General features: G+C 46.9%; 1 protein-coding gene across 1 annotated transcript; it reads right to left on the bottom strand.

Moving 5' to 3' along the window:
• Positions 1-344: 344 nt before the first annotated feature.
• Positions 345-1,342, bottom strand: LOC120693549. Its single transcript, XM_039977000.1, has one exon. It carries the CDS (start codon positions 1,034-1,036, stop codon positions 734-736), a length of 303 nt encoding a protein of 100 aa, XP_039832934.1. The 5' UTR covers positions 1,037-1,342; the 3' UTR covers positions 345-733.
• Positions 1,343-20,714: the final 19,372 nt, after the last annotated feature.

Raw genomic sequence — 20,714 nt, 5'->3', positions numbered from 1 at the left:
TGTGTTTACTTACCTTCAGGATTATATATATGTGTTCATCTCATTCTTGTGTGCATGTGTATCGAAATTCAGAAATGAAGCACACTGCCATAAGCATAATCAAAAAAATGATGTGGGCTATGGGGAGGTATTAAATACCCCACCTGAACAAATGTGAGAAACTAGGATTTGAACCCTGATTCGCTAGCTCTTTCCAAGGACACTAGCCAGATGAACTAAGGCAGCTTATAACCATAAGCATAATCTCTACAATCTACCAATTTAAGCCCCAGATCGAACATCCTTTGTTCAGAAAAGAAACGCTCCACGATGAATGATGATCGATGATCAGGATACAGAGAATGTAAAGAAAGATGCAGAAAAAAATAAATTCAATTCGAGATATGAAGCGATTAATGGTACATTGTGATTGCGGTTCGAGTTGTACAACCTCTCCTTGTACCAAAACTCAGAACGTTCAAGAAGCTAGCGCCGCCTTCTTCTAGGCCTAAGAAGGCTTAGCTTGGCACCCCTCTAATGGAGATAGAGGACAACCAAGCCAATGACACTGACTTGCAACTAGCTAGTACAGTGACAAGATTCATTAAACTACCAACCGATCCTAGAACCTGCCATTGTCAAGGATCACCGCTAGCTTGATCAGTGGCTGCTTTCCTCTTCTTCTTCACAGCCGCCAGGGCATGCAACCCTTCTTCTTCCTCCGCCCCTCGATCAGGGGGTAGGGGTAGAGCAATCATGAGGCGGCGGAGGAGGTGGCCGAGATGTCGCTGGAGCGCCTGCGCAGCATCTGGCGCATGCCGTCGGCGACGCGGAAGGCCGGGCCCTTCTTGCCGAACTTGGCGCAGAAGGACATGTGGTCCCTGACGGCGCTCTCCAGGTCACCCCGCTTCTTGGCGGCCACCTCGTCCCGCACCGCCTCCGAGCACAGCCCGCAGAGCCACCGCCCCCCGAAGTCCGCCTTCACGGCGGCGATGTACTCCCGGGTGCAGTCCTCCCGGAGGCCGCAGCACTCGCACTTGGCCGACTCGATCTCCATGATTCAGACCAATGCAGATGAAGTAGTGCAGCCGCCGGAGGGCAGGGAGTCTCTCTCTCTCTCTGTCTCTCTCTCTCTCTCTCTCTCTCTGGCACAGCAACCGGAGACTGCTTTATATACAGGAGCGGCTGGGCTCACATTGCCTGTGACAGTGTGACTACATGCGATTCTATATAGGATTGTGTCGTCGATTGTGGCTTGGAATTAGGCTCATGGTCATGGAGCGTTAGTTGACTCTCTAACCAGAGGTCTATGGAGGTACACACACACACACACTACCAAGTCGCACCTCACCTAACCTAACTTGTCTTGGCCTCCAACTGCACCCACTGATTGGAGCCGGCGTCTCATATGCTGTGTGCTTGTGAAACAATTTCATCTTGTCTTGTCCCAAAGGACACGAGAATTGAACAGTTTCCTCTGAAATTTCCTGCGTTTCAGACAAGCTCTCGGGTATCGTTGCTGCTGCATCAGTCTAGCTAAAGGAGACTTCTTTTTATTAAAAAAACAAACAAGGGAGAAAAAGAAACAGGGCATAGCTTGTTTTTGAATTCGAAATTTGAAGAGCTCGGGGAGGAGCTAGCTTGTGGAAATCCAAGTGGGTTTAGCACTGAGCGGGGCGTGCTCATCATGGTGTCTGTACCTTCTACTGTTATTGCCCTCGCCATGCCTCGCAAAGCTTCAGCAAGAATCTTATTATACTGAAGTTTGTTTATCGTCGAGGACCCACCAGACAAACGTTTCTTTTAATTTTCCTGCACTTTTCTCCTTCCGGCTGCCTCAAATCCTTTTTATTTGTCTGAAGGCAACTCCAGCTAGGTAGACCAATTCCTGCCACTGTCCAACTCATCACAAGCAAAAAAGTATTTTACATCCTGAGCTTAGTAGGTCTGGCAGTATCTCAACGGAACACCCATGATAATGACCTGTGAGCAACACTGAACATGGTCACTCTATATAAAATTCTGTTCCCCGCATAAATATCATGTAACCGAACAAGGCCTAAATGTTGTCTAGCTCATGACCAAGCAAGATTAGTTGAATTATTTAGCCAAGCATAAATATCCTACCCCGCACTAACCGTGGCACGAATTCCGACGCTTTTAGCCAGGCATAAACCCTAGATTATGGCGTGATGTCCCAACTTCCCCCAGCTTCTAGTAGCCTGATAACCTTGTTAACAGTTCACGATAAGAGAGGGACCAGCCCCAAGATTGTTTGCTAGTGCTTCATGCATTAGCATTGATCCCCAGATTAAGTTGACACTGGGCCCTACCATCCGTGCCAAGTGCCGCGGCACATGAATGTTGGGGGCAGTTGCAGTTCATTGCTAGACATGGCTATTGACAAGCTTTAAAGTTTGCTGCTTGGCAGATGTGTATGAATGGATGGATGGATGCTGGGCCTCTTTATTATTGGCCGCCTCAAAAGTTGTTGCTGCCTGCTTGGATTTCTCATTTCTAGCGAGCTGTTGCCTTTGATGCGCATGCATTCTTCCACGTCAGTTTGGGCAGTTTTGTATTCTTAGCTGCACGGCGGCTAGGGTTGGTCAGATTAACTGGACTGATTGGATGGATTAGGGCACTGATTGGTTGTCCAATGATAATCTCTATTATACTTTATACTGCTAGGTATAATACTTTTTAACTTTATGGTTTGGGCGTTGGGTCATGATTGCACAATGAAGAAAATGATAACCCGATCTATATGTCCGTATATCTGTTCTTATTATATTTCTATCTTTCGTCTGTTTGCTAGATTTTGGCTGTCAGTTGCTATGTTAAACAAGAACAAGTATCTTCAAAACCAAAGTTTAATATAAGAGCTTGATAAGTTACAAGAAGAGAACTGAAAAACTACCTATAATGCACATTGCATCTCTTGCAAATATGAATATATGATGATGCTATGCAGTGTTGGTAGTAAGTTGACTGATGAATAGCTGGGGCTGCAAACATTTCAAGCAAATAGAAGCAGAGGTCAAAAAGGAAGAGGGAAATGCTGCAAAGGTTGAGGCTCCTTTGTTCCTGAAAGACCCTGCTGAATGATTAACAATGCCTGGTTTATTCTCTGCTCATTATGAATTTGTCCTGAGACCATGAGCAACCACCCCAATTATTCCCCACCAGGAGTGTTCTCATTGTCATTGTCCCCACCCCCATAAGAAGCTAGGGCAGGTTTCTAGCTTCCATTGATTCTTATTGTTTCCTCCACCTCCACATGAACACCACATGCACTGTCCTTCATGCCAAGTATTTTAATCCCATATATAGATTTCTACTCTATCGACATGCATGTGGTTTTTGCTGACTCATTTCTGGTACAAAATAGTAAATTTTCCGGTAAATGTTAGCGAGCAACAACATACTTGTTGGTGACATTTGGCAAAGCATAAAGTTGAACCTGTGGCATAAATTAGCACCCAGATTAAATTCTTCAAGTCTCAGTAGCGGGATGTTTTGTCGACCAGAAAATTAAAGGTTATGATCCATAGATAAGAATAAACGTAAACCGACAAACTCATCATGCCTTCATGACGTTCGCAACCCAATTCCTTACAGAGAAACTTTATTCATTATCTTGGAGTAATAGATTTCGGTTTGCCCGTGCAAAGTAACACACACTACTATAAAAACGATTCGTAGGAACGCTCCGATTTTTGTTTGGGGCGAGTCAAAATTTGACCTATTGCTACAAATGGAGCAGAGTTACTGTAGCACCCGACCCACCCTGGAAATGCATTTTTAGGGACGGATCACTCACTCACTTGTCCCTACAAATAATTTTTTATTTTCTTCCAAATATTTACTTAATTCAAAAAAAAAATAGCAAGGTAGACGGTTCGGCCTTAGTGGGTGGATACTGTCCGCTGGTTCGGACGTCCGAACCTCACTATAGAAGGTTCGGACGTCTGGAGGTCTTTACACTGTAGGAGTAGAAGGTAGTGAAGTTCAGACCTTCGAACCCGCGGACTGTCCGCCAGCTACGGCCGGACATCCGCGGTGCTATTTTTTGAACTAAGTAAGTTTCTAAAATAAAATTAAACACTATTTTTAGAGGCCGGTCAGGGGTGGTCTGCCCCTAAAAATAACATTTTTAGGAGTGGGTCACCCCCTCATCCGACCCTCCAAATAATTTTTAATTTATTTTATAAATCCATTTAATTAAAAAAATAGCAAACACATCAAGAAAATGTAAAATTTGTACCATAAGCCTATTGTGATCTATAGAACTAGAAACAAATATTAAAAGTATATTTCATTGCAAATAGTGATTATGAGTGTGGAAACCACAAAATAAGTCTTGAGTTGTATGAGAGAGTAGAGTGAGTGAGTCATATATTATGATTTCACACTATTAACCATTATATACACTGAAATATAGTTTTGATATTTTTGTTAAATTCTACATATCATAACTCCTAACAGGCTTATGGCAAAAATTTAACTCAACTTATGTGTTTTCCTATATGTTTTCATTTAAACAAAATTTTAGAATTAAAAAAATATTTTTAGGGGCCGATGAGGGGTTGACCCGCCCCTAAAAATGTCATTTGTAGGGGCAGGTCATTCCTCACCCGCCCCTACAAATGATTGTCAATTTTATTCCAGAAATTTACTTAATTAAAAAAATAGCACGGCTAACGGTTTGGCCTTAGTGGGCGGACTGTCCGCTGGTTCGGACGTTCGAATCTCACTGCAGAAGGTTCGAACGTCCGAATGTCTTTACACTATAGAAGGCAGTGAAGTTCGGGACCTCTGAACCTGCGGACCGTCCGTCAGCTATGGCTGAATCATCCGTCCGCAGTGCTATTTTCGGACGTCCGAGCATCTTGATCGGCGGACCGTCCGCCTATGGACAGCGGACGGCCCGCCGGCTAATGTTTGAAACTAGACAGATCTCAATCCGACGCAGCGTCCACATCATAGATCTGCAACATCTCTATCGGCATCCACGTCATGGATCTGGCATGGGGCATATATTAATATCAGAGGTCACACGGCATCTCTATCTTCTCATCTCTCTCTTCTGTCTATCCACTTATCCTCCCTCATCTCTCTCCTCTGCCTCATCTCTCTCCTCTGCCTCTCTCTCCTGGGGCACTAAAACGAACCGGGTTCTGGTATAGCGAACCCGACTCCCTGTATTGGCGTGATAGTCCCTGGATCAGATGCTATCACATACAAAATCATCATTTCAGGCAATATTAAAGTCATACCACTTAAATAGTACAAACATGGGTTTAATTATTACATAAATCCTGAGAGTTTCATAGTTTCCTCTCCTTACAAGCCCATAGGGCTGAATTCATAGTTCATATAGAAAACGGAAGCGGTTCTAGTCTTCTAGGCTATCAGCTCCGGGTCTTCTCTTCCCACAAGCAGACTTGCGCGTAGCCCACGCTTCAGTCGTACCAACCATCGTCGTTGGTGTCAAACTCCTCCTCAGATCATGCATCTTGCCAAGCTATCCCTAATGGTGGGATAGGTCCACGTCACCATCCGTATGCAAGCTATGTGGATGCAGAAGTATGAAAGCCAAGGAAAGACAGGGGTTTCCTATGCAAGGACAACTTCGATAAAAGCACATCTCTTCTCACCTCGGGCTGTTTCGGCTTCCCAGACTCCCGGCCATTCTCTCCTTCATCGCTCGCTCACACTCTCAGTCGGTACGAGAACTCCCACTCCTCGTACCTCAGCTGCACAACGGCTGGAAGACTCGACTAGGGGAAAGGTAGAAACACAGTAACCCTAGTCCCTACTCTAGTTAGTGAAGCCGGATCAAGAATCGTACATATCCGAGTACGCAGCTATACGTATAGTTTTACACCCTGCAGGGGTTGTACACCTGGACCCACTCGAATCGCAGCCGATCAGGAATGACCCTCCCGAATATCGAAACACCGGTCCAAAGTCATGAAACCAACGGCTACGGCCACCATTCTGCTTTCCCGAGTCTGGGCACGATCTCCCGCGAGAGATCGTCCCGGGACTGTGAAGCCTCTCCCTGCTGTGTCCGGGTTAGTGAGGACCAACACCCCTTCATGCTAGCATTGGCCCTCCCCCTGCACTGATCTCTATCCTCCTGCAGGCTTGGCGCCGTGCGTAGCTAGTCCGGACCGGATCCTTCCTCATAAAGGATAAGTGGTGTGCACGCAGTCAAAGTTCCGTCACCAGGTCCAGCCAACTCGGTCCTTACTTGCCGAAATGAGCATCTTCGTCACAACGCATTTCCACCACAGCGGTCCGCAACTGGCACCCATTACAGGTATGGCTCACCAACTCCTCCCTACACTATCTTGGATCCTGAAGAATCCGTTCCCATAATGGGAACTCTCGTACCCGCCATAGGTACTCGCAGGGCATGCCCAACACATGCCCCCAGCCCTCGATCCGAGATCGAGTTACATTGCTCGTCCCCGCGACATCACCCTATTCACCTTCTCCTCCAGATGAAGCTCACACACCGAGACTATATCTCATATCCGGATACGCTCATAGTCTCCTAACCATATACTGGCGGAGTAGGTGGTCAAGGGGGTAGGTATGTACAAAAGGGCCATGAAGTTTTTACTCAACAGAAAGTAAAGCGGTAGCAAATCTAATATGCGATGACTATGGGAGAAAAGAAAAGAGATGGGCGTGAACCTGATGGTTCTTCATAGAACTCCTGAGCCTCCTGGTACTCCTGGTCCTCGGTCAGTTCCTCGGTGGCGAACCCTATTCGTAAATACATATAAGTATAGGGGTCAAAGTGAAAATATGCACAAAACTCACAAATAAGATCCAAATTGCACCCAAAACCTATTCTAGCGCGTAGATCATGTTTTTAGAAAAATTATGAAATCAGTTTCATAATTTTCGGAGCTAAAATAGATTTATTATAAAATTTTGAAGTTAAAAGATATTTCTAAAATTAATAAATGATTTCTAGAAGATTAAAAAGAAAATCAGTGACACGTGGCAGCCTCTGGGTGCGCCATGTGGCATACTAACGTCAACAAGACGTCATCCAGGGGGCCGGGTCTGCTAACGTCAGCATGACGTCATCCAGGGGTTCGGGTCTGGTGACGTCAGCATAGCCATTACTGACGTCAGCATTGACCGGTCAACGGTCAACAGTCAGAGGGCCCACATGTCGGTTAGCGACAGTCGCTGACCGGTGGGGCTCGCGTGTCAGCGCCGGAAAAAGGAAAAGGAGAAAAGGTGATGTGCTTGTGGGCTTCACTTCGTCCTGGGCCGGCTCGCGGCTCACTTCGGCTCGGCTTGGACCGGCTCGGCGACGGGTTGGCTTGGCGGGCTGGCTCGGCTTCCCTTTCTGCGCGGCTCTGGCCTGAAGGCCGGGTCGGCCTTCAGCAGCTAATGGGCCACGGCCTATTCTTCTTTCTTCTTCTTCTTCTTTTCTTCTTCTTTTTCTTCTCTTCTCCTCCTGACGCTCTGGGCCCGCTTGTCGACGTCTTTTCTCTCTCTGTCTTGTGGGCTCCGCTTGTCAACTTCGGTGGGATCCGGTGCGGCGTCTTCTTGATCTCGTGCAGCTGCTCCGTGCGTGCGCGCGCGCGTGTGTGTGAGGGGGGGGGGGGGGCGCATGCGTGTGCCGGGCCGGGGCACGACACCGCACGACGTCGCGGCGGTGGGCGCATCCGGCGCAAATGGCGGCGAGGCGGCGGCAAGGCTTGGCCGTGCATTCTTGGCAGGGAAAGGCCCGGCCTTTAGCCGTGCCGCGTGCTGTGTGCTCACGCGCGAGGCTGGCAAAGCAGGCCCGCAACGGCAGTGGCGAAAGAATGCGGCGGCGGCAAGCACGCCTGAAGGCGAAGTAGGGAAAAGGCCCAACCTTGGGTCTGCACGCGCTCGAGAGAAGGTCCAGAGCACGGTGGCGGTTCGGGTTTGCGAGCTCGCGCACCAGCGTCCACGGCGAGGGACTGGCGGAGTCCGGTGGCGGCGGCGCCTCCCCGCTCCAAGGCAGCGGCGGCGGCCCTTAGGTACCAAGGCGGCCAAGGGCCTGCCTTGGGGTGTCCCTGTGCGGGTACATGCACTACACACGTAGAGTGTGGCCGTAGCACCACGGCGGCGCTCGGTCGCCGGCCTTGGCGGAGGCCAGGCACGGCGCCGGCAAGGTTTCGTCTGAAGGGCGGCATAGGGGTCTTATAGGCGGCGGCCAAGGGCTTGGCGGGGCCAGGACGCCGAGGTGCGGCGAGGATGGGACGGGCGCGGCGCGGGGCGATGTGGCGAGCATCCGAGGGCGCTAGGGCTAGGGCTTTGGGCGCGCGTGCGGTTCACGGGTGTGCGCGCGAAGGTCGTGGCCGACAGACGAAGCAGCTGCAACGTCACGGTGGCAGGCGATGGTAGGGAAAAGGCGAGCGAGCGGCGAGGCGCGTCGCAACACGGCGAGAGAGAGAGGGGTAGGGGAAAGGTGAACAGGGTCGTGAGTGTGCGGCCAATAGGCGGGACCCGCCTGTCAGGGGCGGAGCGACGCGGGCGAGCACGGGCCGGGGTGCGAGGCAGGCCGGCGATGGTGGCTGGGCCGGTCTGGGCTGCGTGCGCGAGCTCGCTCGCGTGCGGGAGCGAGCGCGGTGCTGGGCCGGCTGTGGTGGTTCGGGCCGGTTGCTTTGGCGGGCTGGGTTAGCTTAGTTAGTGGGTTTAGGCACGGTAGGGGTTAGGTTTAGGGTTAGTCTTTAATTTTAATTTGAATTACCCAATTCAAATTAAGCCTCACTCAAATTCAAACAAAAAGCCTCCAAAAGAATTTAAACAAGGTAGAGGCATAAACCCAAATAAAACCCAAATATTTTCACTATGTCATATATATTCTCTATGTTTAATTTGATTTTATTTGAGCTAAGATCGAGATGAGAAGAGTTATGTCTTTGATGCTAGTTATTATAACCCCACCCAAATTTTTTTGAAAATCTTCATTTTAATAATTATAAGTATTTTGTAAATTTACGTGATGTTACAGGCCTGGTACGGTGGCCTCCCGCGGGTGCGACAGCCTTCGGCGGCCTCCTACAGTGCCAGCGGTGCTCAGCAGCGCGGGGCAGAGCTCGACCCCGGGCCGCAAGGGAGCAGCACGGGGCGGAGCCAGGTGGCTGTGGCGCGGCCTCTTAAAAAAATATTTTTTTCTATTATTTGACAATATAAAATATATTTAACTACTTCCTACATACAAAAATAATAACTAAACTTTGTATACTACATTTACATGTGGTAGTTGTACTACTTCTTGAATTTTAATTTCCCTCCGTAAATCCACAAAATATAATTAAAATATTCATTCATTTCTAATCTTATTTTTTTCCTACTAAAGTAATTAGCCTCCTCATGAGTCGTGGCCCCACGTGGGGCCCGTGCACTGTTCATGCGGGTCCCACATACTATTCACGTGGGATTCATGTGGGGCCCACATACTATTCAGGCGGGACCCACGTGGGGCCCATGTACTATTCAGGCGGGACCCACGTGGGGCCCATGATTCTATTAAGTTAGTCTCTTTATCTTAAAAAAATATTTTTCTTCCATTATTTGACAATACAAAATATATTTAACTACTTCCTACATACAAAAATAATAACTAAACTTTGTATACTACATTTACATGTGGTAGTTGTACTACTTCTTGGGTTTTGATTTCCCTCTGTAAATTCACAAAATATAATTAAAATATTCATTCATTTCTAATCTTACTTTTTTTCCTACTAAAATAATTAAACTATACCTACTGACATAAAAAAATTCCTAAGAAAAAATTACTTGTACCTCTATACTACAATACTTGAGATTTGCGCGCTCTCAGACACAAAACTACTATGCCGCTTTACTGTAATTTTTAGATCTAACTCAATACATCGATACGATGTTGCTTCGAACGTAGTAACGGATAATATCTTTCTACTAATATTTTAGGTCCACGTTTTTGGTATAGGCGCGCGTAGCGCGCCAACCTGACTAGTTTGTTACAATGTGATACCTGATTTGATTTTCTTGCAGCACGTGGCGCAAATGACGTTGGGCGGCTCGGCAGGAGCGGAGCGGCGACGACTGCGCGGAGATAACTGTGTTCGTTTGGTTTCTCAGCCAACCAACCAGCAGTATTGTTCTCTCATACAAAATCAGCACCAGTCAGTCAGCAGTACTGTTCTCTCGTAACAAATCAGCATCAGCCATCAGTCCCATCCCAGCAAAATCGATGGCAGCGCGGCACATGGCGCACCTCGGTGGGAGCGGAGTGGAGCTGCAACGGGAGCGGAGCAAAGCGGTAACAGCAGTGCGCGGCATGGTGCGGCACGTGGCTTAGCCGCTAGTGCTGCGATGACAGTGGTGCGCATGGCTCACAGCGGCTTGGAGCAGCTGCTGTGGTATTTTTTTTTGTTTTTATTCGATCATTAGGTACGGATGACCCCATGGTCCACCCCTAAAAATCGTTTTCTAGGGGCGGGTGAGGGCATGACCCGTCTCTAAAAATAGATTTTAATTGACGGGTGTGTTACCCACTCCCGCTAATAGTATTTTTAGCTGCGAAAAACAGGGGCGAGTGCAGTACCCGCCCCTAATAATGATGTTTTGCCTGCCTCTACTGTGAGAACCGCCCAATTTGATACTATTTTAAACGAACCGCCGGCCATTATCACCCAGATGAGAGTTAACACGTGCTTGCCGGAGAGCGTGCCACGTGTTATCCCACATTTAGAGACACGAATAACCGACACGTCATTCATCCAAAATAATATCAAATCCGGTAGTCCCGGTATGTGCTCCAACATACGCCCAGGATCAGCATATGCACATACCGTTTACAATCGAATACATCGCCAATAATCCACAAAGAGCAGTTTTACACACTTAATATTACAAGTTCAATATAGGTGGGTTTCAAACTTCACTTACAAGCCTTGGGCTCACGAAAGTCATATTAAACCGAAACATAAAGTTTATTGCATTTACATGCTCTCGCGAAGCTCGATTACGATAAGGACTTACTAAAGTAATGACGCCTTGCTCAAGGACATCATTACAGCCACCACGACCTACTCTTCCCCCGCGTTTGGATCAGCGGGGTAGAAGTGGCCAAACACCACTTCGGGTTCACCTGCAACTGGGTTTAGAAAGCACCCTGAGTACAAAGGTACTCCGCAAGACTTACACGATTAAATAAGCAAGGATCATGCATTGGCTCAAGTAAAAGCTTTAAAGTTAAGTAATTATTGCATAAGCATTAGCTCTCTACACTATCACCTATCAGAATTAATTAATCTTGCCCAACCCCAAACACTTTTAGTTGATTAAGAGAGTAATAAAATCTATAACTGATCATAACTATAACGTGAACCATTCCCAACACAATCGAAATTCTATGAGGAGTTTATGGGATAAAGAGCGTGCTCATAACCGAGAGCGCGGCAATTCGAATTGATTATAACCTTGCAAGGGTGTACTACTTTACCCACACGACACGAGGACCATGCGACTCACCCAACCGATCACGCCGGGCAAGGGGGTACTCACGTCAACCGTTCCCAACAAGGCTCGATCATTGAACCTCACACCTAGATTACGAGTAGAGACTAAGTTCCACCAGGGACATCTCTAAACTTTCCTACTCATAGGTCCACCTGGGGACACACTAAGCCTCTCTGCAAAGCCCGTAGCCACGTATCTAGGACTGCACATCAATGATCAAGTCAAAGAAGGTAATTGGCTCATCCATACCATTATATTGGATATGTGGTAGCACGAAAAGGTGCTCAAAACCGACGTCATCCACTCGGTCCTTAATCGATCCAAGCGGACTATGCCCATGTGATTTCATTCTCTAGGCCCTAACATTCCGCTCGAATCTCGGTACTACCAACTCTTAACAACCCAACCGAAACAGTGTGATCAAGGGTAACCGGTAAAAGTGATCCTCCAAACCATTTCTGTCTAGCGAGCAATATAGAATTTTAAGCAGGGCTAAGCATCTAGTCAAGTTTAAGTGAGTAACTGACTACTGTGTGGCAAGGACATGGTTGAACAACTCAAGGAAGGATAATGCATCAAAGTAGGTACAAGCATGTCATACATACATAATATATATAGCCCAACATTACCCGGTGAGATAGCTAAACTAAATCAGATTAAATAGGTGCAAGGAATAGGCTTAGTTGCTTGCCTTGGTTAACTTCCGACTCGACCACGAACGGGACTTCGGGTTCAGGCTCAACGCACTCGGCGGGCTCCACGGGTTCGACCTCCGACGGCTCGGTCACTATAATGCATGAATGCGATGCACGAATTAAGAAATGAACTAAACAACAAGCATAAATCATCAAAATAATTGAGCATGCAGAGAACAATACAAGGAACTCATGAAAATTGGTTTTGCAGTAAAAGCATTTTCCTATAAATAATCATAAATATATGAGTTTTCAGCCACTCTAAACAAGGTAAATCATAAAAGGATTGTAAACTAAACTAAACAAATCCAAGAAAATTATCATGGAAACTAGGCAGGAACACAAGGCTAACAAAACTGGTTTTACTATTTTTTCACTTTCCAGTAAAAAGTTCTATATTAAACCATTTTCAGACAAAGTATAAGAAAACAAACTAAAACTTTGATACACAGGTAGGAAGTATGTGAACAAGTTACACCACTGAATACTAAACCTCACAAGGAGTCTAACAAAATTTGGTTTGGCATTTTTCGAGCAGTATACAAATAACTAAGCATTAAACTCACTTTTGCAAGATAAATCTATAGCAAGGTAACATGCAAAACAATATTTTTCCTAAGTATATCTAAGCTAGAGGAATCCAACAAAACAAGTTTCATAACTTTTGGAGCTATACATGAATTTCTACAAATTTTGCAAAATTGCTGCTCAACTAAACCTAAGAAAACCCTAGCTAAATCGCTAGGTACACCCGGCTGAGCCGGCCCAGAGGCCGACAAGCGGGGCCCATGGGCCAGCGACCCACCCGCCGGGTCAAGACAAGCCACGCGCCTTGACCCGCGTGTGGGCGCGGCCACGACGCGGCGCGGCGCAGCGTGCGCGCGCGCGCGCGGCGACGGCGCGAGCTGGTGCGGCGAGGCGGGGCCAGAGCGGGGAAGGGGAGGCGCGCACGGGGATGCGGAGGTGGCGGCGAGCCTCACCGGCGGCTTGGACGGCGGGGAACGGCGACGGAGGAACGACGCGACGAGCAGAGGCGGCGGCGGGCGGTGGCGAGCAGCGGCGGCCTAGCAGGGAGGGAGAGGGGGCCGGGTTAGGGGCGGAATGGGTCGAGGACGACGAGGGGGTGCTTCCCATGCAAGGAATTGACGAGAAGCTCACCGGAGGCGACGAATCGGCGGCGGGGAGGAAGCTCGGGGCGGCGGCGGACGGAGGAGGGGGGCTAGGGTTTGCGGGGGAACGGGGCCGGCCTCGGTAGAGGATGGGGCGAGCGAGCGGATAAGAGCGTGAGGGAGGACGAGCGTGGCACGGTTGCCGAAGATGGACGGCACGTGGCGCGAGGTTGACCGGCGGTGACGACGCGTGCGGCGCGTGGCGAGGCAAAACAGAGAGAGGAGAGGGAGAGGCTGACAGGTGGGCCCGGCTTTGGATTTTTATTTTCTTTTCCTTTTTTTCTGCGCTGTGACAATCTCCCCCCTTAAGAAAATCTCGTCCCGAGATTTAGGTAGACAAGAGGGGAAGGATAAAACTCGGACTAGGTTGAGACCATATTCACCTTGACAAGATAAACATCTAAGAGATGATGTGCAAAGGCATGGGTGATGTGGTGTGATGAAATATTGCTAGAGCCTTTTTGATGGTGATTGTGTACACATATAATAGTATCTAGGAAACTGAACTTCATCAAGAAAGTGGGGGGTGGTAGGGTGAAAACTTACTCATCAGAGAAGAATTCTGGGTATTCTTGACGTAACCGATCCTCATGCTCCCACGTGGCTTCATCTTCGGAATGATTGCTCCATTGGACTTTTACAAACTTCACCATGTTACGCTTCACCTTTCTTTCATCTCGATCAAGAATGGCTATTGGGTGTTCTTCGTAGGTAAGGCCCGGTTGAAGATCGAGTGACTCAAGGTCGACAGCGTCAGCTGGAACACGATGGCACTGCTTCAATTGAGAGATATGAAAGACATTGTGCACGGCGGAGAGTGATGGAGGAAGTTCCAATTGATAAGCCACTGCTCCAACTTTCTTGATAATCCGAAAAGGTCCGACATAGCGTGGCGCTAATTTTCCTCTTACTTGAAAACGGCGAGTGCCCTTAAATGGAGAAACCTTGAGATAGACATAATCGCCAACTTTAAGATGAAGTTCTCGGCGACGACGATCAGCATAAGTCTTTTGACGAGATTGAGCAATGCGAAGATTCTCACGGATAATTCTGACTTGATCCTCAGCATCTTTTACCAAATCTGGACCAAAGAAAGGTCTTTCTCCAGATTCGGACCAGTTGATTGGAGTTCTACACCGTCTTCCATAGAGAGCTTCGAATGGAGACATTTTGATACTTGCTTGATAACTATTGTTATAAGAGAATTCTGCGAACGGCAAGCATGTAACCCATTTCTTCTCATATATAAGAGCACAGGCTCGCAGCATGTCTTCTAAGACTTGATTGACTCTCTCGGCTTGACCGTCGGTTTGAGGATGATAAGCAGTACTGTAGGTGAGATCAGTTCCCATGGCTTCATGAAGACTTCTCCAAAAGTGAGCGACGAATTGGGGACCACGATCAGAAACAATTTTCTTGGGAACACCATGAAGACAAACGATGCGAGTGAGGTACAACTCCGCATATTGCTTGACGAGATAAGTAGTCTTCACCGGAAGAAAATGAGCCGACTTCGTCAATCGATCCACAATTACCCAGATAGAATCATACCCTTGAGAAGACCTGGGTAACCCGGTGATAAATCCATTCCAATTTCTTCCCACTTCCATGATGGGATAGGCAAGGGCTGAAGGGTACTAGCTGGTTTGAGATGCTCAGCTTTAACCCTTTGGCAAACATCACACTCAGAGACGTACCGAGCAATTTCTCGCTTCATGCGAGTCCACCAAAACTTTTGCTTGAGATCTTGATACATTTTGGTACTGCCCGGATGAATGGAAAATTAAGAACTATGGGCTTCATCAAGGATAATTCTTCTGAGGTTATGATCCTTAGGCACCACAATCCGCTTCCCAAAGAATAGAACTCCTTCATTATCCGTAGAGAAACACCGAGCTTTGCCCTCCTTCATTAATTCCCGAATTCGAGCCATACCCTTATTCTTCTTTTGGATTTCCTTAATTTGATCATAAAGATCAGATCTGACTATAAGAGTAGCAAGATAGCCTTCTTTGACCATAGAAATTCCAAGTTTCCGAAGATCATCACAGAGAGTATGCATAGGAGGAGCTATAGTCAAGCAGTTGCATTGAGCCTTTCGGCTTAGTGCATCGGCGACGACATTCGCCTTACCGGGATGATAGTGCACCTCAATGTCATAATCCTTGATTAATTCAAGCCATCGACGTTGCCTCATGTTAAGATCAGATTGAGTGAAAATGTACTTGAGGCTCTTGTGATCAGTATAGATGTTGCAATGATTACCAAGCAGATAATGACGCCATATCTTTAGAGCATGGACAACAGCCGCAAGCTCTAAATCATGGGTAGGATAATTTTCTTCATGTCGCTTGAGTTGACGAGAAGCATAGGCCACCACTCGGCCTTCTTGCATAAGAACACAGCCAAGACCGATGCGAGAAGCATCACAATAGACATCAAAACTCTTGGAAATATCTGGCTGAGCATGAACTGGAGCAGTAGTGAGGCGATCCTTAAGGGTTTGAAAGGCTGCTTCACAAGCTGGGGACCACTCAAACTTAATCCCATTCTTCAGTAACTCAGTCATAGGCTTCGCGATTTTAGAAAAATTCTCTATGAACCGGCGGTAATATCCCGCAAGTCCAAGAAAACTCCGGATCTCATGGACATTCTGTGGTTGCTTCCAATCCAGAACATCTTGCACCTTGCTAGGATCCACAGTAATACCATCCTTGGAGAGGACATGACCAAGAAAAGAGACATTCTCAAGCCAAAACTCACATTTGCTAAATTTGGCATAAAGACGATGCTCCCTAAGTTTTTGGAGGACAATATGAATATGACGAGCATGATCTTCTTTGGTCTTGGAATAAATAAGAATATCATCGATAAAGATGATCACAAAGACATCAAGTTCCTCCATGAAGATGCTATTCATTAGATACATGAAATAAGCCGGTGCATTGGTGAGGCCGAGAGACATGACAGTGAATTCATAGAGTCCATATCTAGTAGAGAAAGCCGTTTTCGGAATGTCTTCAATTCGAATCTTGATTTGATGATAACCCAACCTTAAATCAATCTTGGAGAAATAACGAGCTCCAAAGAGTTGATCAAACAAGATATCAATCCGAGGAAGAGGATATTTATTCTTGACAGTGACTTCGTTTAACGGACGGTAATCAACACACATCCGCAAACTATCATCTTTCTTCTTCACAAAAAGAGCTGGGCATCCCCAAGGAGAGGAGCTCGGACGAATAAAACCCTTATCCAACAGAATCTTAAGTTGCTTCTTCAACTCCTTCAACTCATTGGGAGGCATTCGGTAAGGTTGTTTAGAGATAGGAGCAGTCCCGGGCATGAGCTCTATGACGAACTCCACCTCACGATCAGGAGGCATACCCGGTAATTCTTCTGGAAAGACATCTGGATACTCACAAACCACGGGAATATCTTCCAACGCCGTGGCTTTGGTACCCACCAAGGCATATAAACAAGATTCCACCTTGGCAAGAGACAATAAAACTCTACTCCCATAAGAGTGCAAAAAATCAATGGTGCGGGGCCCACATTTGATAACTCCATCATGCTTACCCAACCAATTCATCCCAAGAATCACATTCAACTCCAGTTTATCTAGAATGAGAAAATTGGCTCGAAAAGTAACTCCCTCAATGAGAATTGGAACCTCACTAGCAAAGTGTCTGGCAATGATTTCCCCACCCGGTGATTCTATATGGTATGGCACTTGTAGGTTTTGCATTTCAAGCTTACTATGCAGCACAAATTTCTTGCTGATGAAAGAAAAAGTTGCTCCAGAATCAAAAAGAACTATAGCAGGGTGAGAATTGATTAGGAGCGTACCCATGAGGACTTCGGCATTCTCCGGAATTTCTTCGGCAGTGGTGTAGTTGAGGCGGCCACGTTTAGGAGCTTGTTGTGGCTTAACTTCTTGACGCTGTGCTTGAGGTAGAGGATTATTAGGCCTGGGTGCATTGAAGGCACCGCCACGTCTCGGAGAGGGGCAATCCCAGGAGAAATGGCCTATACCACCACAATTGTAGCATGGACTCTTTACGGCAACATTTGAATTGTTCCAATAGGCACTGACCGGCCTAGGAGCTTGTCCTTGAGGAGGTTGAGGGTGACGCACAATCCACATAGGACGGGGAGGTTGAGTACCCGGTGCCCGAGGTGGAAAAGGAGAAGGCCCCAGACGTGGACGTGAGGAGCTACCGCCTGCCGAGGTCGGAGTAGGACGCTTGTTCTTTGCCTCAAGATTCTTCATCTTGTGCTCAACTCTGATAGCGATATTCACCAAGTCATTGAAGTCTTCAAACTTGGTAGTAGAGAGCTTGTCTTGCAACTCTGCAGAGAGCCCATCGTACAGGCATTCTTGCTTCTTGGCATCGGTGGCCACTTCTTCAGGTGCATATTGGGAGAGGGTGTTGAAGGCATTGACATAGGCCATCACATCACGACTTCCTTGAGTGAGATTCAGAAATTCCTTCTTATTGATGTCCATGATACCCTTGGAAATATGGAAGGAGCAAAAAGCTGTGCGGAACTCCTCCCATGTGAAGCGGTGGTTGGCAGGGTGAGATGCCTTGAAGTTCCGCCACCAAGCCCCAGGGGCATCATGAAGTTGGTGAGCAGCAAAAAGAACCTTCTCATATGGCTCACACTCAATAAGACCCAGTTTCTCTTCAATGACATTGAGCCAGAAATCCGCATCAAGGGGATCCTTAGAGCCACGAAAGATGGGCGGGTTGGTGCGGAAGAAATCCCCAAACCTGTTCACTTGAGGCTCAGCTCTTGGACCATTATTGCCGGCATTGCCCAACTGATTGACTAAGTGCGCCATGAGTTCAGTTTGTCGGGCCAGGACGTCCACGAGGGTTGGATGAACGGGAGGATTAGGAAGGGGATCCTCGTTGTGGTTATTGTTGTTGCCACCCGAACCATTGGCACCATCCCTTTCGGTTCCCGAACGCAACACCATCCTGTTAATAAACAAAACGGTTAGCGGTCAGGAATGAAAGATAGAGGATGCACAAAGGAAGGGTGGAAAGACAATGCACAGTTAAAACCTGACCCACGATCAACACAAGAGTAGTAACTCTAAAAGATAGAGTAGATTTGGTCCACTAAAATGAACTAGAACCAACTAGGCAAGATCTTGACAGCAGCACACTAAATTGATCAAGTACAAATTTAGAAACCACAGGAAAAAGTATGCATGCATGCGAAGTATGAATGCAACATGACGTCTCCTCACAACGTGAGCACACCTTAACGTTCTAGCACTCACGTACGACCCGAAACAACCGCATTGCCCAGCAGCGCTACGACCCTCCTACTAGTACTTAGGACAATGGGTGATTTCCCGCCTTCTCAACCCTGGTAGATGGCTCAAAAGGTTTCCAGCAGGTTAAAGGGTTTTCCTACACTCCCGCTACTCATGAAAGCAAGAGGAGTTAAGCACATCTTAAATAAACAAGTGAAGCAATAAGGGAGAATTGGCTCTAAGATGAAGGAAGAAAGGTAGCATTTCACCTTAAGTTCAAATTTTTAACAAAAGTAAATCTTAGTGCAAGTGATCAAATTTTATTTTACTCTCACCCCACTAAGCAAATTTTAGATTCACTTCATGGAAACTCAGCTCTGATACCCGTTGTGAGAACCGCTCAATTTGATACTATTTTAAATGAACCGCCGGCCATTATCACCCAGATGAGAGTTAACACGTGCTTGCCGAAGAGCGTGCCACGTGTTATCCCACATCTAGAGACACGAATAACCGACACGTCATTCATCCAAAATAATATCAAATCCGATAGTCCCGGTATGTGCTCCAACATACGCCCAGGATCAGCATATGCACATACCATTTACAATCGAATATATCGCCAATAATCCACAAAGAGCAGTTTTACACACTTAATATTACAAGTTCAATATAGGTGGGTTTCAAACTTCACTTACAAGCCTTGGGCTCACGAAAGTCATATTAAACCGAAACATAAAGTTTATTGCATTTACATGCTCTCGCGAAGCTCGATTACGATAAGGACTTACTAAAGTAATGACGCCTTGCTCAAGGACATCATTACAGCCACCACGACCTACTCTTCCCCCGCGTTTGGATCAGCGGGGTAGAAGTGGCCAAACACCACTTCGGGTTCACCTGCAACTGGGTTTAGAAAGCACCCTGAGTACAAAGGTACTCCGCAAGACTTACGCGATTAAATAAGCAAGGATCATGCATTGGCTCAAGTAAAAGCTTTAAGGTTAAGTAATTATTGCATAAGCATTAGCTCTCTACACTATCACCTATCAGAATTAATTAATCTTGCCCAACCCCAAACACTTTTAGTTGATTAAGAGAGTAATAAAATCTATAACTGATCATAACTATAACGTGAACCATTCCCAACACAATCGAAATTCTATGAGGAGTTCATGGGATAAAGAGCGTGCTCATAACCGAGAGCGCGGCAATTCGAATTGATTATAACCTTGCAAGGGTGTACTACTTTACCCACACGACACGAGGACCATGCGACTCACCCAACCGATCACGCCGGGCAAGGGGGTACTCACGTCAACCGTTCCCAACAAGGCTCGATCATTGAACCTCACACCTAGATTACGAGTAGAGACTTAGTTCCACCAGGGACATCTCTAAACTTTTCTACTCATAGGTCCACCTGGGGACACACTAAGCCTCTCTGCAAAGCCCGTAGCCACGTATCTAGGACTGCACATCAATGATCAAGTCAAAGAAGGTAATTGGCTCATCCATACCATTATATTGGATATGTGGTAGCACGAAAAGGTGCTCAAAACCGACGTCATCCACTCGGTCCTTAATCGATCCAAGCGGACTATGCCCATGTGATTTCATTCTCTAGGCCTTAACATTCCGCTCGAATCTCGGTACTACCAACTCTTAACAACCCAACCGAAACAGTGCGATCAAGGGTAACCGGTAAAAGTGATCCTCCAAACCATTTCTGTCTAGCGAGCAATATAGAATTTTAAGCAGGGCTAAGCATCTAGTCAAGTTTAAGTGAGTAACTGACTATTGTGTGGCAAGGACATGGTTGAACAACTCAAGGAAGGATAATGCATCAAAGTAGGTACAAGCATGCCATACATACATAATATATATAGCCCAACATTACCCGGTGAGATAGCTAAACTAAATCAGATTAAATAGGTGCAAGGAATATGTTTAGTCGCTTGCCTTGGTTAACTTCCGACTCGACCACGAACGGGACTCCGGGTTCAGGCTCAACGGACTCGGCGGGCTCCACGGGTTCGACCTCCGACGGCTCGGTCACTATAATGCATGAATGCGATGCATGAATTA

This window comes from Panicum virgatum, chromosome 9N (genome assembly GCF_016808335.1).
Source record: "Panicum virgatum strain AP13 chromosome 9N, P.virgatum_v5, whole genome shotgun sequence".
Classification (NCBI taxonomy): Eukaryota; Viridiplantae; Streptophyta; class Magnoliopsida; order Poales; family Poaceae; genus Panicum; species Panicum virgatum.
Note: the sequence above shows the minus strand (reverse complement) of the source record. Positions and strands in the feature narration are given on the sequence as shown.